This window comes from Mustela nivalis, assembly GCF_964662115.1.
Source record: "Mustela nivalis genome assembly, chromosome: 14".
NCBI lineage: Eukaryota > Metazoa > Chordata > Mammalia > Carnivora > Mustelidae > Mustela > Mustela nivalis.
In genome coordinates, this window is record NC_139033.1 from 74702275 (window position 1) to 74728651 (window position 26377).

A 26377-nucleotide genomic window follows, 5' to 3' on the forward strand; every position below is an offset into this window, starting at 1 on the left:
ATCAGAAGGAGTACATTTTCATAGAATTGTCAAGGCCTAAGAGAATGGTGACAATCATTAGAGTCAAGATCCATTGGGGTGCCTGGGTGGCTCAGTGGGTTAAGCCTCTGCCTTTGGCTCAGGTCATGATCCTGGGGTCCTGGGATGGAGCCCCACGTCAGGCTCTCTGCTCTGTGGGGAGCCTGCTTCCTCCCCTCTCTCTGGCTGCCTCTCTACTTATAATCTCTCTGTCAAATAAATAAATAGAATCTTAAAAAAAAAATCCATCAAATGTGCCTGCTATCCCTCCCCCAGAATGATTTCTTTAAAATGTTAAGTTTTCACAAAAGACCCCTGATGCAGTTCTCGGGGGTGGTGGTGGGGGAGGTGCTGCCAATGAACGAGCTCCTAACTCACTTGGCAGTGAGCAGTAGTTCATTTTGTAGATCACCCCCATAATGTGTTAGCGTTACATGTGTTGGAATGACTCTTAAGTTTTGTTTTTCTTAAAACAAAATACCACACTCATTTAACTTTCATGCATTGCTTTTTAAAGAAAGATACTGCTAAATATCTAACAGCGTAAATTCAAAATTTTGTGAGTCAATGCCAGAATGAATAGGAGGCATTATTTTAAAGAAGTGAAAAATAAATCTAATCGGTCCTCTGGTAATGTGTTACTAAAGCAAACACTGTGTAGTTAAGTCCTTCTGCAAACCAGACGACATTTATGGACTTTCTGATAATACCATTTTTTTCTCATTTCTTTAATTTATCTTTCATGTAACCAAACACAAAACATGGAGGCTACAAATGCCAGGATTTCAGTGGGGTCATCAACTAGAGAATTGAAGTCTTTAGCATCTGCCAACACAGAATGAAGCTGATAATTTGGTCCTAAAGCCTCAGGAGCTGACCTATTAAGTTACACGAACACGTCTATAATATGATGTTGTTATAGCTCCCAACAATATTAAGATCTGTCTACACTTTGACTTTAGAAATCTGTACTACAGAATTTACATTTTTACAGAAGTGAAACAAAGCAGTCAAAGGCTTGATTGGTGACTATCATCTTTTTCATCAAGCTGTGAACAAAAAAGCGGAGGGGAATGTTCGAGAACAAAGGGTGGATTTGCAGTGTAATTATTTAGTCAGAGTCTCAACTCTGCTGAGGCCTGGATGTGCAAGAGTGAGCAAGGCAAGCCGCAGGAAATGTTAACAGGCAAGGAAAATGAAAGAGAAGAAGAGGAGGAAGATGAAAAATACGCCTGCCGATCCCTACCTTCCTAGAGCATATCTAGAATTAACGAGTAGTTGGATAATGGCTGGCTTGACAAGAAAACACACATATTCTGACAAGGGTAAAAAGTCATTGGAAGGTGTAGCCACACTCTAGATGTGAGTCTCGATAAGACCCAGGAGACAAAAAGGAAATGGTGGGGGGGGGGGTGGAGAGGCAAGATAACTTTATAAGGGAGACACCATCAATATCAGATACAAAGTATACATTTAGTACTTAATGGATTAGCCTCCTTACTAGTGGGACTGCCAGCCTTGGGATCAAAGGAAGTAGCCAGGATCACAGATCATGTGTTCTGGCCTAAATTATTTAACTGGAATTTAATGAAGTCTTTAGAGCCGAGTTTAGTTTATAGGAAATCTAACACGTTAACAAGACCACAATGAAACAATCCAGTAAATCTAGATCGTGGGATATTCTATAAGACGATTGGTCTACTCTATTTTAAAAGTCAATATCCTAAAAAAAAAAAAAAAAAAAAAAAAGTAGAGAGCAATTCAGATTAGAAGAGATTTAAGAAATCTAATGATCAGGTTTTTATGGATCCTGGTTTGAAAAAGAAAAAAAAAAAGCTACAGAAGACATCGGTGGATAAATTGGGAAAATTCTATACAGGTGGTGAAGCAGTGGTTAGGAAATAGCTGTTAATTCTGTTGGGGCCACTAATGGCATGACGCCTCTTCAGGACAAATCTCTATTTTTTGAAGATACAAAAAATACTGTATGGGTACAATATCACAATGACTGCCATTCACCTGGAAACTGGGAAGATGAAACCAACATTGCAAAATGCTTAACAATCTCTGAATCTTGGTGGGTATATGCATGCCCACTGAGATATGCTTCCTACCTATTAAAAAAATGCCCATAATAGAAAGGCTCAATAAATAAACAAATCTGAAAGATATGCTCAGATATAAGCACAGTGCATTTTTTTAAAAACTAAAAGCATGCAAAAATTGTAAACCATATAAAAAGTAAAGACATTTCAGAGTACCAATTAGTTTATGTAATTAATCTTCATTTAGAAGCATATCTAAAAATGCTAGAAATTACCTAAAGGTCTTTAACTATGCATACATGCATATCTTTTTTTAAAAAAGATTTTATTTACTTATTTAACAGACAGAGATCACAAGTAGGCAGAGAGGCAGGCAGAGAGAGAGGAAGGGAAGCAGGCTCCCCATTGAGTAGAGAGCCCAATGTGGGGCTCGATCCCAGGACCCTGGGATCACGACCTGAACCAAAGGCAGAAGCATTAACCCACTGAGCCCACCCAGGTGCCCCACATGCCTATATTTGAAACATGCTTTCAAGACCTAAAACTGACATCCCCTGGAATTGCTCAAGTTGATTCTACACAATCTAAGGGGAAAGAGCTCCCCACCCTTCAGAGTGAAGTCAAATGTGACATACTGCAAGATAAGTGATAGCCTAACACGAATCTGAAATCTACATGGAAAATATCCAGCTGGGTATTTTGTCTCTAAACTCGTATCACACTCCTGATGGTGAAAATTGTTCTATTTATTCCCTTAAAAAGAGAAAATAAATAGAAAAAGAGATGGGAAAACCAAAATCTCCTGCAGACACATTCTCGCCATTGAAAGAAAAACAAAGGCCAGGCCAAAAGGGAGGCTCTTTTCTCTTTTTCTTTAGGGAGATTTAAAAATATGAAGACATGATCTATTACTTCAAGACACATGGCTGAAAACAATTGAAAGTGTTATTTTACTTAAATAAATACTACAAACCTAAATGTGTATGGAAGGAAAATCTCCTGAGCTTCACATTTTGCTACCTGGTTTACAGTTCTTATTAGAAATCAGAAGTTGATTGTATGTGAATATACAGAGCACCACTTTGTCTTCTACTTAGAATGCTGCACATTTTAAAAACTACCATTTCTTCGAAGACTTTTAATTATTCGCCATTAAATTCCCACAATTCTTATTTCAACCCTACAAGGCATATTTCAATATTTTTCTCTTCCAGCTTGTGTTTAGCATGATACTGATGAGTTCCAATGCAAGAGTAATTGAATGGAAATAAACAAGAACGTCAGGTGATGGCTTTTCTGAAGAACTCAAATGAGAAATGTTGATAATAGCTCCCAAATGTCTGCCAGCTCTCTTTTCATCCTACCCACTCAGATTTCTTTCTTTTTCCTTCCCTTTCCCAGAAATACTGGGACCATGGGGGCCCACATCATATTTCTCTCCATTCTTCTATGTAGTTTGGAGGCAAAGCAAGAGGATACAGGTGTAGCCGGAGCCAATTATGCCTTGCCTTTGCCAGATCGTACTGAAGGCTTGCTCGCACAAGTACTGGACCACCCCAGCTCTCTCTCAGCCTCACAGATGCCATGACAGGGCGGACGCATGGCCAACAGGCTTAACGTTATCCCTTTGTTTCCTAGCCTTATTACTACATACAGCCTTTTGGCAATAACTTTGTACAGTGATAACAGCAAGATAGTAACCTCAAAAGGAACAGCGTGTGTGGTCCCCCCACCCCCGGGGTGTCTGAGGACATGTGACACACAGCTTGACAGAAAATCCTGAAGAGCAGCGTATGCTCCACTGACCCAGCTTCCAGGCAAAGAATGTCCCTCATCTCCCCACAGATGCCTGGGAATGAAAAATGTGACAAGAAATGATACCACAGACTACTTCTATACCTCACATGAATTCACCTGAAGGAAAAACAATCTGACCAGAAAGGAAACATGTTCAGCAGCAAACCAGACTTTCCTGAAGGTCGTCAGAAGAGTACAACTCAGCAACCCGGAGACATTCTTCAATGGTTCCACCAGACCTACCTGTCTTAGGTCCAGAGTGATCGTGACCCAGTGATATTCTCTCCCGTTTTGAATACTGGGACTTTGCCACCAGTTATTGGTCCCGTCGATTGCGTTGGATATTGGATGGCGTTCTGTGAAAAGAAAACAAACATGGGTTCCTCTCAGCTCTTGGTTTCAAGTTTTTGACTTCCCAACTGCAAGGCTAGTGGCAATGAAAAGTGGGGAAGGTGAACACAATGTTCATGACTCCTAATAATAGAAGCCTTCAGTCCTCATTTTAAGAAGCACCAATTCTCAAGGGTCCTTCTGAATGGGAACGACACTTGCCTTTGGGGTTGACACTGTTGGCATCACACATCTGGCACTGGGCGTTGCGCACGGGACGACCTGGCACATGCTCCACAAGCTTGCAGGACATCTCGGGCCCTTGCTCACCACAGGTTGCATTGGTGCTGATGTGGGCATTGCTGGCAAGGTTGAGAATGGCAGGAAACAGCCCTGAAAGTCAGGATCCACAAGATCAGCTCAGCTACTTGAAATCAAAAGAATCTCACACTTTGCAGGTGAACCAATAAGATTTTTAAGTCTATGCACTGAGCGAAGGGAGCCTTCCACAGAGCAGCATATATGGGCGGTTTCATTTCTATGAAACTCTAGGACAAGCAAAACATATCCATGAGGAGACACTTAGAATGAAAGTTGCAGGGGGTGGGGACTGCCTGTGAGGGAATACGAAGGGACTTTGGGGGGTTAATGTTACATTCTATATCTCAACAAAGGTTTGGATTACACAGACATATGCTGTTATGAAAAAATCATAGAAGGCACAAATCTACAATTTGGGCAGATTTGAGTATTTCACAGTATGTGCATTTTATCTTGAAAACAAAAAAGAATTATAAGTAAATATCGACATTAAGGCTTAAAAGTTTAGGAGCAAACTGTACTGATGTCTAAACTCACTTTGAAATGCATCCAAAAATAAGCCGGTTGATGGAATCAGATGGGCTATGGATGGATGCATAGGTGGTGTGGGAAGAATGAAATGTTCATTGTAGGGTCCTGGTGTGATGAGAGATGTTTACTATACAATGCGTTCCACTTTTCTAATGGAAAATCTTCATAATAAAATGTTGGAGGGGGGCGCCAGGATGGCTCAGTGGGTTAACCTTCTGCCTTTGGCTTAGGTCATGATCCCAGGGTCCTGGAATCAAGACCCACATCAGGCTCCTTGCTCAGCTGGGAGTCTGCTTCTCCCTCATGCTCTCCCCTACCCCTCTCCCCTGCTTGTGTGTGTGCTTTCTCTCTCCCTCTCTCTCAAAGAAGTAAAGAAAAAATTTTAAAATAAAAAGAAAATGTTGGGAAGATAGTTTTTGTTTGTTTGTTTGTTTGTTTATTTTAAGATTTTATTTATTTATTTGACAGAGAGAGATCACAAGTAGGCAGAGAGGCAGGCAGAGAGAGAGGAGGAAGCAGGCTCCCTGCTGAGCAGAGAGCCCGATGCGGGACTCGATCCCAGGACCCTGAGATCATGACCTGAGCCGAAGGCAGCGGCCTAACCCACCAAGCTACCCAGGTGCCCAGGAAGATAGTTTTTAAGGCAAATTTCAAATGATCCAATGCATGAATCTGCCAATGAAATTCTGACACCTTTCACTTAAAAGAAGGGCATCTATTCTTGGCTCATTTTGTTATAGTTGCTTCTGCTAGAACTTACAAGGTCCTTCCTATAATTATCTAGGATTTTTTTTCTTCCTCTTGTCTTTACTGCCTGTTTTTGCTAGTGAATAAAACTTTAGAACACAATAATTTGGGCTTCAAAATTTCTCTTCAATTCACTATTAATCTTTGCCTTTGTACATTCTTTTTGTCTTGAGTGACCTGGTCCAAACTATTCAGAAAACAATTTTTGGATGACTATAAGAAGCATAACTCCTTTAGGTTCTTTAGAACTTTGGCTTTATCTTGGTAAAAGAAGATAATAGCTGTAAAGATTCCAAAAAGATCTAGAAATGATGGTGTACATGACACTGGATAGGAATTCTACCTAAATGGACATCGTGGACTGAGACAGAGCATTGAAGGAGGGTGTCTTGGCTTAGTGGGGATTCTTTAATTGACTCGAATTTGATCTTCCAAGATCACAGAAGATAATCTTTTCTTTATAAAGAACACAGAGTTAATATATCTCTGCAGTATTTCTTTTCCAATGAAGTCTGAAAAAGCACAATGGACTAAGATTAGTAATATAGAAGGAATTCATGTCTTCCTTTTTAAAAGATTTTATTTATTTATTTGACCTACAGAGATCACAAGTAGGCAGAGGAGGCAGAGAAGAGAGGGGGAAGTAGGTTCCCCGCTGAGCAGAGAGCCCGATGTGGGGCTCTATCCCAGGACCCCGGGATCATGACCTGAGCTGAAGGCAGAGGCTTTAACTCACTGAGCCACCCAGGTGCCCCCATGTCTTCAATTTTTATTTTTTAGATACTGCTTAATGTTTTCAATTATCTGTTCTATTACAATTACAATTTTAATAATTGAAGTTACAAAATAAAAATTGTAATTTTTATAAGAGTTTCAAAAAACTTAGTATGTACTAAGTTATAAAAAAAACTTAGTACATACAAATTTAAAAAACAACATTTTAGGTAGTCTTCCAAGGGCTTTCCACATTTAAGAGAACTACCCATTCATAGTGTCTTATCCGAGGAGAATGACCCTTAGCCTCTCAACAGAAAATTGTTATTGAATATTTGTGTTCTAGAGCATTATTCCTAACTGTAAAACACTGCACACACTTACACCAGATCCAATATTTAATATATAATATATAGTTGTCACTTTGAACTTAAAGTTGGTTATTTTTATCATATTCCTTTAAAGGGAATTCTTTAATTAAAAAGACTTTATGAAGAAACAGATGAATCATTATATATAATTATACAGCTCCCTAAAGGATAATTTTTATCAACCAGTAGTTAGACACTTATCTTTTCTATACTGACCTAGTTTCTAAAGTGACCTGTAATTCTTGGGAGTGGTACTTAGATGGCAGGAGGAGCTGATATTTATTGTTTGGTTCTGAGGTAAAATACTAATTTTCTCCATCCTTTAGGAACACGCTATTCTAGTAAGCTGGTTCAAAGGTATCTTATGAGCCAATCATTTAAAATATAATATGGTTTTGAATGTTGGTGTTTTATCCCCATAATTAAAAAGATGTTTTTCTGGCTCTATAGGACATGTATTAGATTTGTAGTACAAACAACTCTGTCCATTCCCTTTGCACAGATTAGTCAAGCAAGAAGAGGAAACCAAGGTCATGGGACTTGATTTAGCAATGCATTTCTCTTTCAACAAATACTTTACATGGTAAGCTAACAAGTGTTCCCACCGCTTTACTCTCCTCCTGCAGGTGCTCCCCATCAAGGGAACTCCCCATTTCCTGCCCAAAGGTCCCACCCACTCAGGAGAACCTCAATGGCCTTGAGCTACTGGGGGCAAGCCGGAGTGATGAGGGCGCCTGCTTTCTGTTCTCAGAAGTCTCTGCCCTGAGTCACTGAAAAAAAGAAGCTCAACACTCATGAACATAAACGTAACATAATTTGGTCGAACAATATCTTAATCATAGTAATCAGCACTAGGTAGGTGTTTGTACTAAGTAGGCTTTAAAGAACTTCTACATGTCTTTACCTTGCTGCTATCCCAAATAGATTTCTAATAAAAAGAAAAATAAATTCCTTCATTAACATGGTTGAGTAGAAAAACCTTTAAATAGCTAATGTCATAAAAATAACCTGGCTGTCTTTCACTAAAACTGAATCTTTCTTCTCAGATAAGCCAGTGTTTGGGAAAAAAAAAAAAAAAAGATTCACTAAACATTCTTCCTTACATAATACATTTATTTTCACTTCACCGTTATAGAATAATCACAGTTCCCTGTTGCATATGGACTGTATCTGCTAGAAGATGAAAGAAAGGTAGAAACGCACACCAGAAAAAGCATGTGTTAAAAATAATCTTTTTTTTTTTTTTAAAGCCCTTCAGTTTGCTGAATCATTTTAAAGACCACGGAAATATTTCAATAAAGGGAAACTATTGGAGCTTCAAGTTAGAGGAGGGATAGGAAATCAAAGGGTAGGAAAGGGCACTGGGATCAAGAACCCAGCAAGAACAAACGTTTGATTTTATCCATAAAAATCAAAGGCAAAGGAGGGATACATGTGTGGCACAGTTTTCCCACAGCCTGGCTGTGCGCTTAGTAAATCAGACTAGACATTTTTTGGTTGAGAGATATTATTTACTGTCGTTAGTGCCCACTGTTACACGAATCTGTTTTTCCCTCACTCACGACCCACAGTGGAATCATTTCTCTAGGCTCGTATTTAGCCAGTAGCTAGAAACTTCATGAGGCCAAACTCCACTGAGCATGAAATAAATTCCTTCTCATTCACCAGCAGTTTTTTTTTTTTTTAAATCCCCTTTCTTCACAGCCTGAGAACATTTGGCCTTCCTAAATGCATTTCAAGACCATGTAAATCTACTGGAAATTCCCTTATTAATATGAGGTTAAAAAAAAACAACTACTACCATAGAGCTGGTAGCCAACAATGTTACTATACATAATTACCAAAGTTTTCATCTGAGAGACGTCTGGATTGTTCAAGAATTCATTTCTAGAGATTTCTACATGCTTTTTCCCTTCAGGAGAAAATATTTTTTTTGCCTTTAAACTTAAAACTGGAGTATCTAAAATGTAGAGTAGCCCTAAAGCCAACTGTAACAACTTTTTCATCAATATTTCTCAAATGATTTAGAAGCACTGGTTGAGGGCCTCGATGCATTTGTGTGTAAGAGAAGCATGAGGTTTGTTAATGAAGGGTTGTTTTTGTTTTTGTTTCTGTTGGGGGGGGGCATTTTTGAGTTCTATAAAGTGTTAGTATGTAATGACATACTAACCCATACTCAGAATCAATGTGATATTCTGAAAAGAAAATGATTTGCAATTCTTAGCTAAGGGATCTATGGCTATATTTGCAGATCACTTTACTCCCCAGAATAGAATTAAAGATGAGGACCGTTTGAGGGGTGCCTGGATGGCTCAGTGGGTTAAAGCCTCTGCCTTCGGCTCAGGTCATGTTCCCAGGGTCTTGCTTGGGATTGAGCCCCGCATCAGGCTCTCTTGCTCAAAAGGGAGCCTGCTTCCTCCTCTCTCTCTGCCTGACTCTCTGCTTACTTGTGATCTCTGTCTGTCAAATAAATAAGTAAAATCTTTAAAAAAAAAATGATGACTGTTTTATAGGGCTGAATAACCAAAGTGGCTTCTGCTGTTGGGAGGTTTTATTTCAAAAAACAATCAAAGCCACTCATTCAATCATGGAGAAATTTAGAAAAATTGGAATGTAAATTTCTGAATGAAGAAGTCTGTGATTTTTTTTTTAAAAGCATTCAAATCCATTTTGTTCTCCGTTTACCCACTTCTCACTCGCTTAACCCTGTTTACCCAACTAAACATCTGTACAGGCATCAGAGAAGGCTATTATCCGAAATAAACTACCCTGTTTGCCAGCACTCTCTTAGAAGCATGGTAGTCCCCTGGCTGAACAAGAAAAATAATACCTCTAACAACTACAAAAACCCTGGAAAAACCCTGGAAGCATCTGACACTATCCCAGGAGAACAACATCAAGGTATTCTAATAACTTAATATTCTAAGTTAGTAGCATTAAAGTATTCTAATGACTTGAATTTTAGGAAGATAACATGAATTCCTACTCAGTAACGTAGCCACATGAGTCCGAAAAAGCAGATGAGAATATTTCAGTTCAATAAACTTTTAGTGAGAATCTCTTCGGTGCAGAGCACTGTGCCACGCCCCTCCCTGAGATGCCAGGATGAATGAGCTGCGCTGTTCCTAACCCTAGAGCTCCCACAGTCCGAAGCGAAAGAGAAGCATCTACTCGCAGATTCTAGTAAGCATAATATTTAAAATGCAACAATATTTTAAAATATACTCAGGGAGAGAATCTGGAAAAAGACACGTAAATTAGGGACAGCCCAGGCAGACAGGACCGTGTGTACTCAGGCAAAGACGGGTTTAAAAATCCTTCCAGGGCCGGGCTTGTTGGTCTTCAGATCAGTTTCAATTTCCTTGCCTTTGCACATTTCATGTAATCTCTCATGCCCTACTCACCCTTCCAGCGAAGCCCTGGTCTTTCCTGAATCCCAGGCTAATATAAATGTTCTTCTTTCGTCCTGCCCTTCCTCAGCATGCCCATCTGCTCTTCCCATTTATGCCAGCTCCCTGCCCCCTCCCATGGTTCTCCCCTCAGTATCCTTCTCTGAAAACTAAAGACAACTCTGATCAGTCTGTGAACTACTTCGGGGTAGTGAATGCCCAATAAAGCCTGAATGGAAGAACAGGTAAACGAATGAAGGAACGTCCCATGGCTCCTGGATTACTACCGAGTGTACAGAGCCAAGCACCTAAATCTAGACTCTTCTCCTGGTTCCACACTGACTATGTGTCTTCAGTCAAATCAACCTCTCAGAGCCTCTACTTCTTCAACTATTAAGGAAGTATTTTTAAGAGCCCTTTTTTTTTTTTCTAAATTACTGTGATTCTGAAATTTTACCTTAATAGACTATCAGGTAAATTTGTTTACCATTCTCTCTCCCAATATCTGGAAAATGAAGTAAGAAAAACTCATAACCATTCAATGTGCAAAAAGGCAAAGAAAAGTAATTTGTTAACTCTTTTATCTTTCTGGATGAAAGAACCAAATAGAAATATAAAGTGACTTCTTCCTTCCCTCCCTCATTCTCTATTTCTTCCTCCCTAACTTCTCTCCTTCTCTCCCTCCTGCCAACCCACCTGCCGGCCTTCCTCTTTCTCTTCTTTCCTCTTTCCTTCTTTCTTTTGTTTCTTTGGGAGTCACTCCTCAGAGCGTCTGGTTCTCGAGAGGAGTAGGAGAGAAACAAAGGACGTTGCATACAACATTTATCACAAGCCAGAGAACCTTCAGAGGCTGGCTTTGCTTCTCATCTATGCCTATAGCAATAGCATTTCCTTGACTCTTGCCCATCCCCAAGTGGATAAATCTACATCATGTGGAATTCTTCCAAAACAGTAAGTTCTACTTAATATGGCATATTTAATGGGCAGTTAAGCATCTGATTCTTGATTTGGGCTTAGGTCATTCATGGTCTTGGGGTCATGGGATTGAACCTCATTTCAGGCTCTGAGCTGTGCATGGAGCCTGCTTAAGATTCTCTCTGCCCCTCCCCCTGCTCTCTTGCTCTATAAATAAATAAATAAATAAATAAGGATGGGACGTCTAGTTGGCTCAGTTGGTTAAACCCCCAACTCTTGATTTCAGCTCAGGTCATTTTATCTCAGAGTCCTGGGATCGAGCCCTGTGTGGGGCTTCACGTTCAGCAGGAAATTTGCTTGAGGATTCTCTACCTCTCCCTGTGCCCCTCCCCCAACACTGCGTGTTCTCTCCCTCTCTCTAAAAATAAATAAATAAGTCTTTAAAAACTATAGAGCATATTTAATGGCAACTGTGTACATGACCAGGTTTAAAATGAAAATAAACATTCTAACCAAGTGTTTTCTATGAATTCTATTAAAATGTCAAGTCTACTACAGTCACCAGTGCTTATGAAAAGTCGGGGCTGGGTGAGGACTAAGAACATGAGTCATACAGCCGTCGATGTGAATTACAAGTCTACCAATTGTCAGCTGTGTGGCCAAGCTGAGTGGCTTTACTTCTCAGTCTCACTTACGCTACGAGAAGAACAGTGCCTAGGCACTTTTGTGAGCATTAAATTATGCATAAAAGCTTTAATATAATGTATTAAGACCTCAGTAATTAGTTGTTATTATTATTATTTTCATATTATAAGTGGATGCCACTAATATCAATTTCCTCAAATATAATTAGATTTACATGGTTATATTTCATGTATTTGAGTCTCTGTTTCTCTGATTAAATTTCAGATGAAGAACCACATTTGCATTTAAAGGCCATTTAAGAGTTTTAGAAATATCTTCCTTTCAGTAGAAGGGACACCCTCAGCCCACAGTGATGTGCTTCAGTAGGGAGGCCTGGAGGAAACCCAGCCCCTCCAGCGCAGGGACTCACTGAGCGGAAGGCTGACCAGGACTGTTCACTTTGGTCACACCTGACCCCCTTCCCTCCTGCCCTGCCTCTTCCCTCTCTTCTTTTCTGATTGTTCTTTCTGATGTTGCCTTTGCAACACAGTGTGCTTATAAATCCCTGTAATTTAGGTGCCCGTTTGTAAATCGCAATCTTCTCTCATTGTCCTATAAGGTGACAAGGGAAGACATCTTGGGGGAGGTGACATTTGAACAGTCACACCAAAAATGAAGAGTTAGCCATGCAAGGGCAGCACTGCATTTTAATATATTCAGTTTTCTTTTTAACATGATTTTTATTCACTTAAAAACATACCAAGAATGGGTCTGTGAGCTTTGTCAAAGGGGCCCCTTGGTTACCAAAGGTTGAGAACCCAAGAATAGAAATTGTTCAGACTAAAGATTTGAGACTCAGGAGCTGACAGCATAGAGAAGAGAACTGTTGGTCTCCCTTCTCCCCACCTCTGCTTCTGGGAATCTAGTTCATCCCTGGACAAAGGCAGCCAGCAGGCCCTTGACCTCTTGATCCAGGTGGGTCTTGAAGGGGTGTGAGAGGGGCCATGGCCAGGTCAAGAGTTCATGTCCTGCTTAGGTGAAGTCTCAAGTGATCTGGCTGGTGGGGACAGGGGCAGCGGTGCAGCTCAGAGGCATTGAGTGAAAAGGAGCCCTTAATGTCACCCAGGTTGCTTGGGCCAAAAGGTGAGATGCCTTGAGGAGCCTAAAGGAAACTTCCGTGACATCTTTATCTCCTCCCTCCAAGGGAAGAAAATCGCCCTCAGAGAGTTATCCTGTGATTTCTTACATGCGGAGCTGATCTCCGGAGCTCACTCACATCGAGGCTGACCTTTAAGGACACGATCATAAATGTGGGGGACTGTGGGCGTAGGTGAAAGACACGAGGAAAGACTGAGGAGGGGTTAAGTTGGAAGCAGTTACAGTGGCACATCCCTAATCCCTAAAATCTATTCAGGAGGCTGCTTACAAGTTGTGGCGAAATGCACCTTACCTCAAATTTTTTTTTTTTCTAGAAAACAACACCAATATACCTATATATTATGAATTAGGTATACATGAAAAATAAGCACAAGGAAACTGTTTTCCCACTTTTACTTCTGACTGACCAAGAACGGACAGCGGCTCTTTGCAGCAACGGTCCCTTCCTCTTCTGTGCCCTTCCAGGGAGAAACCTGCAAATGCGGATCCTTACAGGAACGCACCATTTAAACCGACTCTATCTCAAGTCATTTGTTACAAACTAAAAATCATTTTAATCACTCGGAGTGAACATGTTTTATATATCAAATACCATCATCCTCAAAATGTTCAAATAATACACGATCAAGGCTCACGTTGAAATATGCAAAATATGCAAAAAACTTGCTTAGTGTTAAACAGGACTTGTGTTTCCAATGAGAATTTTTCGCAAGTAACCAGTGAGTTATTTTATTTCTCAAACATCTAACACTAGGGAACGCTTTTAAATGAAGACAACTTGGGGTCCTTTCAGCTCAAGACAGAAGCCGGGCACCAGGGAGAGAAAGGCTCCAGCCCACCACTCCTTCTACCTCAAAAGCAAATACTTGGGCGCGGGGGGGGGGGGGGGGGGGGACCTGAGTAGCACAGTGGGTTAAGGTCTCTGCCTTTGGCTCAGGTCATGATCCCAGGGTCCTGGGATCGAGCCCCACATGGGGCTTTCTGCTCAGCGGGGAGCCTGCTTCCCTTCCTCTCCCTCTGCCTGTGTCTCTACTGACTTGTGATCTCTGTCTTTCAAATAAATAAATAAAATCTTAAAAAAAATAAAAGCAAATACTTGGGTTTTTGGACTAAACCAATTTAATCATTGATGGGTGTTAGTAAAAGAAATGCTGTAAGATAATCTAGAGATTCAAAGGCCTTTCCAGCATGGCGGGGGGGGGGGCAGCGAGGGGAAAGAGTGGGGAGAAGGAGAGAGAAAGAAAGATCATAGGTAATCAGTGAAGGAAAAGTCAAATCCAAACTCCCAGGAGTTTGACATTTAACAGGGCTGACTTTTTTTTTTTTTTTTTTTTTTTTTGGTCTCACGTGGAAAGACGAAGAGAAGTTTAATCTCATAAAAACCAAGGGGGTTGTGAGCCAAAGACCTTCACAGCGTTTTGCTGAGCTCCATTTCCATAGCAATGGACTTAAGGTGCCCTTGACAAAGACAGAGGTTTTCACTGTAAGATGAATAAGGGGAATGAACCAGCTAGCCACAAATATTGTCAGCAGAAAACAGCACCTTGTCAGGCTCTGCCTACTCCTCCCACAAGGCTCGTTTAAGGCTTACATTCCGTGACACCGTGGGTTTTGATTCAGCACAAAAGTTTAGTTGTGGAGACAAAAACTATGATTCATTCATCAGGAAGTATTTTTCTTTTTTGTTGCCAAGGGCGACAATTTAAACACCCTATCTGTGGAAAACATTATTGCATTTAGACAAAATACCAAAGTTCCTCAAGGCACACACACATATTTTTGAAAATTTCCTATCATTCCCACTGCCCTGGAAAGGCACTACCCCTCCGCTCTCTTTCCGGATCCTTCCAGGAGTGAACGAACTTGAAGGAAAGTCAAAAAGCAAATATGACTTTTAGGTGGAATACTGACAGACTGCTGAAATAAACTGCAGTCGTATTATATTTTGCTTGTGTCATGTATAATGTGTACAATGTTTATATCATTTGTTTAAATACCTGAAAACATCCATTAATTCAACATTTCTCTAACCAGCCAAACACTTCCAAAAACCATCAAAATTTCTGCAAACCCTTCAAGGTCTTAGTTATATTTTCCTCTTTCTTCTGCTTGTGCTTTATTATATAGATTTTCCTTGCTTCTGCTTTAAAACTTCGGCATCCCTGTTGAGGAATGTGCCCACGGCCGTGTCAAGGGTACAAGACCAGTGGCCTCACCCTTGGTTAAATGCTTCGTTGAAACCATCCTCAAAGTTTCCATAATTTAAACAGAGGGCCCGCTATTTTCATTTTGCATTAGTTCTTCGTGTACCCAGTAGTAGCTTCAGTCCAGGACTGTCTTCCCTAGTGCCCACGTCTGATCACATCATTTGGCATTCAAGTCACCACCTGTAACTGAACACCAGTACGATAACCCCAAAGTGGCCAGACCCCCCAGATCACAGCTCCTCTTACTTCCACACATTCCTACATGAACATCTTCCAAACAAAGAAATCATTGGCGGTATCGCCCACCTTGAAGACCAGCCGTAGACAAATACATTTAACCACGAGAGTAAACACTCCAATCAGGACACAGACTTAAATGATCTCAGTGACATTCTCACTGGGATTGATAACATTGTGCTTTCTCAGTTTCAGTACCATTGTTTGTTTCTGAATTCAGGCTACCTCTTTCAATGGATATATACATTTAATGCAATCGTTCCTCTATTTTTTTTTTTTTTTTTTTTACAAAAAGCTGTTACGACGCCGAGGATGTATATGAGAATTTTCTTCCCTGTCTTTCCCGTTCCTTGTCTCACATCTGCTCTTCTTCACTCAATTTCAGCTTTTCCTTTAACTCGCTCAAAATGCCCTTTTCAAGGGCATCGACTTCCATTGTCCAATCCAACCTGCAATTCATGTTCAGTTGACTTGACCTTGCAAGAGCTTCTATCAAAACTGACCTTTCTTGGGCGCCTGGGTGGCTCAGTGGGTTAAGCCGCTGCCTTCGGCTCGGGTCGTGGTCTCGGGGTCCTGGGATCGAGTCCCGCGTCTGGCTCTCTGCTTAGCGGGGAGCCTGCTTCCCCCTCTCTCTGCCTGCCTCTCTGCCTACTTGTGATCTTTCTCTCTGTCAAATAAATAAATAGAATCTTTAAAAAAAAAAACTGACCTTTCTCTTTTCCTTAAATCCTACTTTCTTTTGGCTTCTATCCTATTACAGACCCTCTGTTCTCCCTCTGTCAAAGGAACTGGGTCCCTCTCTGCTGGTTGTCCTAGACTTCCGCCGCAGCAACCGATTTCCTATGGAAAGCCCAAGATGGCCCTGGTGTATCCTCTTGGGGAAAAGGGTGAAGAAGTGTACTTTCCCAAACAGTAATCTTGAAAACAAGAGAAGCCACCTAAAGTATATTGAACTGAAGGCAGAACACTTGGCTTTTCTACTTTGTGTACTCAGTGCTTCTTTGTTCAATACTATTAAACCTAATTTAGATATGATATTAAAAAGGCATCACATGTATGGGACATGAATACATGGGCTCATGGAATTAGCGGAATCCCAGCATGGCTGAAATAAAACAAGCAGACGTATAACAGGGACAAATGCAGGACCCTCCACATTTTCCCCCAAATCCATCGGCAAACAGAGCCTAACCTTGGGGAAGGTAGAAAAGATATTAGGGTCCCTTGGGGTAGGTAGACATAATATGAAAACAGTACTATGAAAAAAGCTATCCTGATCCAAGGCTGAATTAGTAATGTCATGCTATTAAAGACAGAAGCTGACCATTAGCATCCACAAATTTGATCATTATAATTTAGCTATGCCAAGATATTCGAAAGCCATTCTGCACTCAACTGTTGAGAATCACGGTAGCGTTTCAACTTTGCCATGCACAGATTGCCTGGCCATTTTGTTAAAAACACAGATTCTGACTGCAGATCTGAGGCGGGGCTGGGCTGCTTCATGGCGTCTCCCAGGAGCTGCCATTTTGGATTCGAAAGATTAAATGAACTCTTGGGTTGTTTCTAGCTCGAATGCCCTGAAGCTGGCTAATTCAGCCAAGCCTTGGCAGAAAGATCAGCAGACTGATTAGTAAGATCACACCTCCCCCAGTACTTTTCTGTCACTGTTTAACCAGAACTCCAAACTCCCCATCCTCTATGCTAGTCTTAGGGACCCTGGGCAACTATTTCCAGAGGGAATGGGGTACTTCAGTGAAACAGAGGCTTTTTTTGGCTTACCGTAGAGAGGAGGGAAATCTTCAAGAGTTCCAAAATTAAAGACATAATAGGGCAACAAGGTCAACCGAGCATTAACCAGGGAAATCTGTTAAACCAACCCGGTGGTTTGATTCCTCTGCTCTGTTCCATCCGAATGATGCTGCCGCTGGCCTGTAGCTCAGTCACAGTGAAAATGATGTTGTTGAAGACACGGTGAAATGCTTACAACATAATGTTAAAATTTAAAAGAAGCCTATTTATTTAGGGCAAGCTAATTCTGATGAAGAGTCACACTTTAAGCTGGAGTGCCACAGGCTGTTAATATTCTAACCAGGTATCTTTTCAGAGAGGCCTGTGAGGAAGGGTTTGCACAAGTTGGGGAGAGATGGATTGGAGAGGGCCGCGTGACGGCGCTTCCTTGGCTGCCTCGGAATCTTGCCTTTGAGCTTCCAGGAGAGGGTCTAGGTGATAGAAGGAGAAGGAAAACTTTGCAAAACGCCTCTGAAGGCAAAAGCCGGGCCTTCACAGAAGGTGGGGCCAGCTCCCCAGTCTGGTAAAGAAAACAGCTGGAAAAAAGTGGGGAAGGCCAAGGAGACAGAGTTCATTACCACAGCAGAACCCCTGAGGCTCTTTCTTTTTTGTCTTATTAAAAGAAGATTTTTAATATTATTATCCTTTTATTTTTTAAGTTCTTCTCTATATTTATATGCTATTATGATAATCTAGGCAAGGCAAGTTTATTTGATTTCCACATTTAGTAATGAAGAAATCAGAACCCAGGCGGAACCACATTAACAGATTACTCTCAAATAAATCACACGGACATAAATCCTCCATAGCCCATTTTGTTTAGAACAAACCAGTAAAAGCCCAACGGTCCATCTTTACTACACTCTCCGCACCAGTGTGCGCACATCGCCCATTCTAAGTTTTCTGGTTTGAGTTCAAGTTGCAGGTTCCTCTCAGAGGGTTTTCTCCTTGCCCTTCCCGCACCTCAGCACAGACCTCCCTCTGTGTTTCCCCGGCTCCTCTGGCTCTTGCCCCGAAGAAGTTGGCAAGTGTAGAGGCCTCATTTGTTCCCAGGAGAATGTCAGCCCTTCTTCCAACTTCTGGGGCCACGATCCCAGGCTGCCAACACTGCTAGCAATTCTTTAAATGCGGTGTTCCTTTCCTCATGGGGACTGCATTTCCCACGGAGTTCCCTTTTACTTGCTTGTGCTGACAAGTCAGACTGAGGATGTCCACTGAGGTCTGAGTCACGATGAACGTCTACTTAAGCATGAGTGGTAACTAGCATAATATCGGGAATTTACTTTAAGATACTTCAGTATAAAGTGTGATAGTTGTGTGTGTGCACGCGTGTGTGTCTCAGGTGAAACTACCGAGATGCCATTAGTGTTAAAACTGGTGAGATACCTCCCAGGGGCAATCAGCTGGTACTCCAGTCAGGATCACTGGCCACATTCCAGGGACGCCCCCCGTACTGTCTGTTCTCTGTCTCTGTCAACACGGGCACTTTGCTAATTAGCAGGGTGAGTATCAGAAATCTGTTATTAGGGAAGTCAGTGGGCTGTTAATGGCATGATAATAGGACTCTCACCAGAGAAATTCATGGTGGTCAAGGTACCCACATACGTTAAAGTTATCTTAGAGAGACTTCTGGCTCCAGCATGGAAAAGAGGTTGACAAACCCTCCCCTGGAAAAAAAAAATATGGAATTGGACAAAACGGCTGTTTTAAGAATAACCATTTCAGGACTCTGAAATCAGCCAAAGACCAATGAAAAATGAGACGATGTTCTTTACTATTCCCTATACAAAGCTGCCAGGGTTTCAGGTAAGACCAGGGGGTGACCTGCCTCACCCTCACCCAGCTCCTCGCCGTCTAGGCAGTTTCTCAAAGCAGGGCAAGCCTGGCCATCAGAAGCTTCAAGGATGGGGTCTGACCGCAGGCTCGCCTTGGAATGGAAAAGTGGAAGCACAATGATCTTGTTGTAAAAGTTGTAAATTCAGTAGAAAACGAATAAATGAATAAATGAATGGGGATCGTTTAAGGCCCTCCCGGCCTAAGGTTGCAGTCCCAGAGGGCAAGCTACAGAAAGCTGGACCAGCCAAACACATTAACAGCAATGTCCTGGAAATATGAGCATCAAAGAAGGGCATGGCCAGCTCTCCATAGGTCCCTGGGAGAATGTGTGTGTGTGTGTGTGTGTGTGTATGCGCGCGTGTGTGTTTTTAATTGGAAAAGAAGAAAACACTTAAGAATTCAGCAAAAAATTAAGACCAACACATTGAAAACTACAAAACACCTCTGAGAGAAATGAAAAAAAGACCTAAATGAATAAAGTGATATATTTTTCCTTTGGAAGGAAGGAAAAGTGCTATTAGACAGCAATTCTCCCCACACTGTTTACAGATTTAGTCTCCGTCCTATCAAAAGCTCAGTTAGCATCTTTTGTAGAAATTGACAAGCTGATACTTAATGGAAATACAAGGGGCCTGAAACTGTCAAAGCAATTTAGAGAAAAGTAACCAAAATTGAATGTCTTAAACTACAAATTTTAAAACTTACTCTAAAACCTAAGGATTCCTGACAGCATGGTATTTGCATGAGAAAATACACATGAATCAATGGAAGAAAATAGAATCCAGAAATATACATTTACGGCAAAGTGATTTTTGGCAAAATGCGAAGGGGCTTTTGTCTTTCCAACAAATGTTTGGGGCTATTGGATATCCACATGCAAAAACTGAATTTAGATCTTGCCTCCTCACCAAGCATAAAAGTTAACTCAAAATGGATCACAGAACTAAATGGAAGAGCTAAACTTGAAAACTTATAGAAGAAAATAGAGGATAGAGGAGAAAACCTTTGTGACCTTAGATTGGACAAAAATTCTTAACTATGACACCAAAAGAACAATCCATAAGAAGAAAAACAAATTGATAAAATGGACTTGGAAAAAAAAAAAAAAAAAACGTTTGGTGCCATGAAACACTGTTAAGAAAAATTTAGGGTGCCTGGCTGGTTTAGTCAGTAGAGCACATAAGTTTGTACGTTTGAGCCCCACATTACTTAGAAGTAAAATCTTTTTTTTAAAAAAAAGATTTTCTTTATTTATTTGACAGAGAGATCACAAGTAGGCAGAGAGAGGGGGGAAGCAGGCTCCCTGCTGAGCAGAGAGCCAGATGCGGGGCTCCATCCCAGGACCCTGAGATCATGACCTGAGCAGAAAGCAGAGGCTTTAACCCACTGAGCCACCCAGGCATCCCTTAAAAATAAAATCTTAAAAAAAAAAAAAAGAAAATCTAAAGATAAGCCATAAACTGAGAGAAAATACTTCCAAATCACATTTCTGATAAAAGACTTATATCAAGAAAATATGAAGAACTCTTATAACTCACTATTCAAAAGACAGAAAAACCCAATAAAAAAAACAGGAAAAATATTAGAATAGACTTTTTTAAAGATTTATTTATATTTATTTTAGAGAGAGAGTGCACGAGTTGGGGGGAAGGGGTAAAGGGAGAGGGAAAAGCAAACCCCCCACTGAGCAGGGAGCCTGATGACGGTCTGGACCCCAAGACCCTGAGCTCATGACCTGAGCCGAAACCAAGAGTTGAATACTTAAATGACTGAGCTACCCAGGTGCCCCTAGAATACATATTTTTCCCACAGAAGATAGATGAATAGCTAGTAAGCACATGAAATATGCTCAGTAAATTATAGGGAAATGGCAAGTTAAAACGCAAAATGCCACTTCACAGCCACTAAAATGACTACAATCAGGAAGACGGTCTGTGGTGTTGGTAAAGATGTAGGGTGACTGCAATGTTCATACACTGCTGGGAGAATGCAAAATTGCACAACCACTTTGGAAAAGAATCTCATAACCACTTAAAAAAAATTAATGCAAGGGGCTCCTGGGTGGCTCAGTCAGCTAAGTGTCTGATTCTAGATTTCAGTTCAGGTCATTATCTCGCGGTCACAAGACTGAGCCCCGGGGTCTGGCTCTGTGCTCAAGACAGAGTCTGCTTCAGAGTTTCTCTCTCTCCCTCAGTCTTTCCCCTCCTCCCCATTCTCTTCGCACCACAAAATAAATAAATAAATAAAATCTTAAAAAAAAAAAAAAAGGTCAACACAAATTTACGATATGACCTATATTCCACTCTTGGGAATTTCACTCAAGAGAAATGAAACATGTCTCCAGGAAGACCTGAATGCAAATGTTGATAGCATTATTCCTAACAGACCCCAAACGGAAACAAAAAAATTGTCCATCGACTGGTGACTGGCTAAAAAAAAAAAAAAAGGCTACATACACAAAGGAATCATCTTCAGCAATCAAGTATAACAAACTCCAGATACATGCCACAACCTACAACCTAGATGAACCTAAAAAATATTATGTGAAGAGAAAGAAGACAGACACAAAAGAATACATATACTGCATAGCTCTATGCGTATGAAATTTCCAGAAAGGGCAAATGTAAAAGTGCCAAAAGCAGATGATTGGTTCGGGCTGAGGTGAGGATGGAGGCTGGGACTAAGTATAAATGAACGTGAGGAAGCCTTTCGAGGTCTTGGAAATATTCCACACCAGATCGTGGGGACAACTATGCAACACTCTAAATTTACTAAAAACCATTGCATGATACACATCCGATTGGTAGGATTTTATGGTATGTAAATTACACCCCGATACAACTGTTCAAACACGTTGGAGTTTCTCCTCACCCTTGCATTGTACAGGGTAAAAAATCATGCAGGCTGAGGCCTCCATTCTGAAGGATGGGGATGCCACCTGGGGCTTGGTCCTTCAGATGTCTTGGATCCAGACAGTGTTTAAGGGTGTGTACCGCTTGACATTGATTCAATGGAGAAGTATGCGCTCCCACAACGACAGAAGGCTGCAACTCGATCGAGTTCACTGCATATGGCCTATGACCAGCCTTGGACCTGACTGCTAATTAAGGTACGTTAATAATGTGTAAGCTATGCACTTGGCATCATCTAGTGGATTAGGTTGTCAGGGAGCAGTACATCCTCATGTGCCTCGAGCTTCTCGGTAGGTATCATCATTCACCAAAAAAGTACCCAAGCATTTTGTATAACAAAATTGGCTTAGGTCAGCTGGTAACAGAAACCAAAGCAATGTTTATTTTCTTCCCTGGCTGATTCCTTCAAATATCATTTTGGAAATATTTTCCTATTCAATTTGAAATTATTTCCTTTACAGAAGACTGTCTTATGCCCAAATTTTCAGGGACGTTTGAGCACCTCAATGAGGCATATCTTAAGTCAGTCAATTCTAATAATGAAAAAGAAACCAACAAAGTTAGAAACCGCTAAAGACCCAGGAGATGTTATGCTCATATTTCTAAGGAGAATAGGCCATTCTTTCATTCAGTAAAAAGTGATTTTTATCAAACAAAAATCCATCTGTGACATAAGTTCTGTATGCCTTTGTTCTGTTCCTGAGAAGGGAGGATGCCTTAGCTCAGAATGCCTGGAGGAGAGCAGCTGCTTTTCCACTTAAACAAAGTGCTCCAACGGCAGGCAGGTTCCCTTAAAAAAAAAAAAAAAAAAAAACCTCAACTATGAAAATATAACTACAAGAGCTAGTTAGCAAATGCCAACAAGGCTAAAGTCACATACCATAGAGTGTCCTGAAGTTACACCCTTTCCAAGGAACACCCACGGCAGAAGACATGTAGACGTGAATCCGAGTTCTCGTTCTGTTTAAGGCAATATTATTCTAATGCAACAAGTGGGAAGTATATTGGTGTTTGAGGCCTTCAGAAGCAAAAACCTCTCCCAGGTCAGAGCTGCGAACACACTTACTAGGATTCTCTGGGTCCTTCTCATGTTCCTTTGACTACAGGCACTGGAGGTGCAAAAACCACGGTCACCAGTATGTGGAACATTCTAGTAAGTACCTGCTGTGTGTGTGAATATGTTGCTACCTTGAGGTTCTTAGATGTTAGTGGTTCCAAATCCAGAAATAAGATGTTAAATAAAATCAGGCTTTTAGATCCATATTGAATATTTGCCACCAGCCATTATTTTAATGACAAAAATGTAATCTGTGTTTTCTTTGTGCTGAATTGTAGATGGGGAAAAAAAAACCAAACCCAACAGATCAATAACTCTTCTAGTTGTTCAGCCCCTCCTGGTTCCCAGACTCTGTGGCTCTTCTCTCTCCATATTTGGGTGCTATCTATGAGCACGAAAAGCATCTGGACTTCTCATTTCCCACACTAGGTGGTCCCTGATCCCATGTTCTGGTTTAGAAAGAGAGTGAAGATTTTGGTCCCCAAAATGTTGGTCCGTCCTCTGCCCTTGTTTAATTACCTGAATTCTTCCTCATTCCCTGTCCCAGAATCCTGTCACCGGGCTTTCTTGATCTGGCAACCTGTCCTTTCCCTGCTACTGCTTTCCAGGAGACGGTCCCTCTCCTCAGTGACTTCCCTGACCCCAGCTGCCTGTCTGCCCAATCCCTAAACCATGCCCACTGGATTCCTTTCTACTCCTGTTGCTTGTCTGCACTGGGCCCTCCATTCATGCACCCAACTAGTATTCAAAGAATTGACACGAAATGCCAGGCCCTGTGCTGGCGATCAGAAGTAAGAACAAAGCTCTCTGCCCCCCAGGAGACAGGCAAGTTAACAGTTATGAAGCGCCAGGTGGCAGGTGTATAAACAAATTGCTATGGCAACAAGCAGGTGGAAAACCTGAATGACGGGGGCCGGTGGGGGCATGTCAGAGAGGCCACAGAGTTGCCATGGACAGTGTATTCAAGGCTCACAGATGCGAGCTTCTGCGTCACACTGTGGGGAACCAGGTATCTCAGAATGGCCAAAGTAGGGTTGGCATTGGGAGAAGAAGCCATGGATGGGTCTAAGCACAGAGGGCCCTGGAAATTCTGCACACAGAGACTGAGAAGCTGTTCAACGGGGGTGGGTGACACTGGTCAGCTCCATGGTCCCTAAATTCGCAGGGACTCTGGATACCAACAGCTTTCTGATCTCTTATTGGCCACATGAGACTTCAACTCAGCCCCTGCCACTGGACTGGGGCTTCCTAGCCCTGAACTGGGGCCCGGGTCCAGACTCTGGTTCTGGCCAGTATGTGGTCAGTTAGGACAATACCTCTCCAGGTACCATGAACTGGGAGCCGGTCCGCAAGGTCAGTGCAGGGGTTGGGTCTGGCATGCAGCGTATGTGGGCTATGTGTGGAGGGAATGTGATTGGGGGGCGGTGGGAGGTGCTGGGGATCGAGAGGGAAGAATGGCTTTTATTTGGGGAGGTGGACGTAGAAGGGAAATAATAAGCCAAACATGGTTGAGGGAGGGGGAGGTAACAACTTCTGAAGGAAGGCAGGAAAAGCAAGTGCACAGTGGATGATCAATTAAAGACAAGATCGGGGAAGGATAAGAGAAGTAGGTGGATAAGGACAGCTAGACTTTGTAGCCACCCGACCTGAGAAGGTGAAGCTTGGATCTGGAGAGAAGGAGGTGGCCCAGATAAACCCAGAGGAAAGAGTATCTGTAGTTTGTCCATTTAGAGGGGCTGGGAGGGAGGGACATGCCTATATATAGAATGGATTTACGAAATTTTGGATGAATTATTTAAAGTATAAAAAAGTAATCCAATCAACCAACCACTCCACCCTACAAGGCTGGACCTTGTCCTCAGACAGGAGGGACTCTAAATGTCATATTTCATGAGGAGGGATTTTAACCAAAGAAGGGCCTTTATACACAGCAACGTCAGCAAACCGAGATGAAAACTGTGCTCGTGTAATCAGAATCTCGGCAGTTAATAAGCATCAGCTGAGCATTTACCAGTGACAAACGCCTGTCAAGGGACTCCTGGGACACAAAGAAGGGACCGTCTTTCTCCGAGCAATGTCAGTGACACGGGCCATGACAGCAGGGATCCCTCACAACTTTGAAGTGCTTGGTATCATCCCTGCTTCCCGGAGGAGTGGGAATCGCATGAAACAGACATGAGGCGAGCAAGGAGGGTGCTTGGATCCGAGGGCTTGGTGTCTGCACAAGGCATTAGCCTCCAGGCAACGGCAGATTCAGGGCCCCCCGGTGCCCCCATGAAAAAGGTAGGGACGACCACCAGGTACAGCATCCCTTTCCCAAGCCTGCATTGCAGTGCGATCGTGTTCACTGGCACAGCAAATGTCATGTTAACTTTGTGACTCTCAACCCTGTCTACACAGCAGAATCCCCTATGGAACGTTTTTATAGACTTTTTTTTTTTTTACAAGTTATGTATTTATTTTAGAGAGAAAGAGCAACACAGGGGTAAGGCAGCAGGAGAAGGAGAGAGAAACCCAAGCAGTCTCTGCACCAAGCTTGGAGTCCGACGAGGGGCTTGATCCCAGGACACCGAGATCATGACCTGATCCCAAACTGAGTCAGATGCTCAGCTCACTGCGCCACCCAGACGTCCCACCCTCCCGGGGAGCATTTTTAAAGTGCAAACGGCTGAGTACCATCCCAGACCACATAAGGGGTAGGACCTGGGCACTGATGTTATTAAAATCTAATGTGCTGCCTGGAGAGAGAACTTCTGTACTAACCGTGCCTCTTCACCTGGAGCACGCTAGGCCAGCGGGGAAGATCTGAGTTTCCCAGAAAAGAAAGGAAGCCTAAGGAAACGGACATCCCTTAACAGGGTGTCTGGTGTAGAAGCTGCCTCTGTCACTCCAGCTAATGCTGAACGCCTCTCGGCCTCCCCATCTCCTGCCTTTCCCTGCCCCACAACACGGCCTCCTCGGGTCAATGTGAACCTATGTGACTATAAGTAAACAAAATATAGATGGTAACACCCATGATTGAGACTTTAATCCTTCTATTTCTGCTCTGCCCATTATTGCTCATGGAGAACATTTTTTTTTTTTTTAATATGCGCTTTTCAGTTCTGTGGACTCCAAAAACAAGCCCACTAAAAATGTCAAGAAGTGCCTGGAATCATAGCAAGGAATGCGGCTGAGAAAGGAGTCCTCGAGACACGCTCGCCTTTGTGCATCCCTGACTCGGGGTCCCAAGATACGTTCCCTGCATGAATGAATGAAAAGGCAAACACAGGAACAAAAATTAGAAACATGGAATAGAAACAATCTCACCAGAAAATATTATTCCCTACTCCAAGAAGCTATTAACTATTTAAAATGTCAACTGCCTTTAAGAAAAG

At 41.9% G+C, this 26377-nt stretch overlaps 1 protein-coding gene across 1 annotated transcript in view; it reads right to left on the reverse strand.

The window, feature by feature from the left end:
- The window catches only part of LAMA1 (laminin subunit alpha 1), a 157920-nt gene that overhangs the window by 122750 nt on the left and 8793 nt on the right, over positions 1–26377 (reverse strand). The window contains exons 2-3 of the mRNA XM_082697304.1: positions 4413–4583; positions 4104–4216 (exon numbers count right to left, since the gene is read on the reverse strand). Of these exons, the coding sequence (XP_082553430.1) occupies positions 4104–4216; positions 4413–4583 (284 nt within the window). The remainder of the gene's footprint in view (positions 1–4103; positions 4217–4412; positions 4584–26377) is intronic.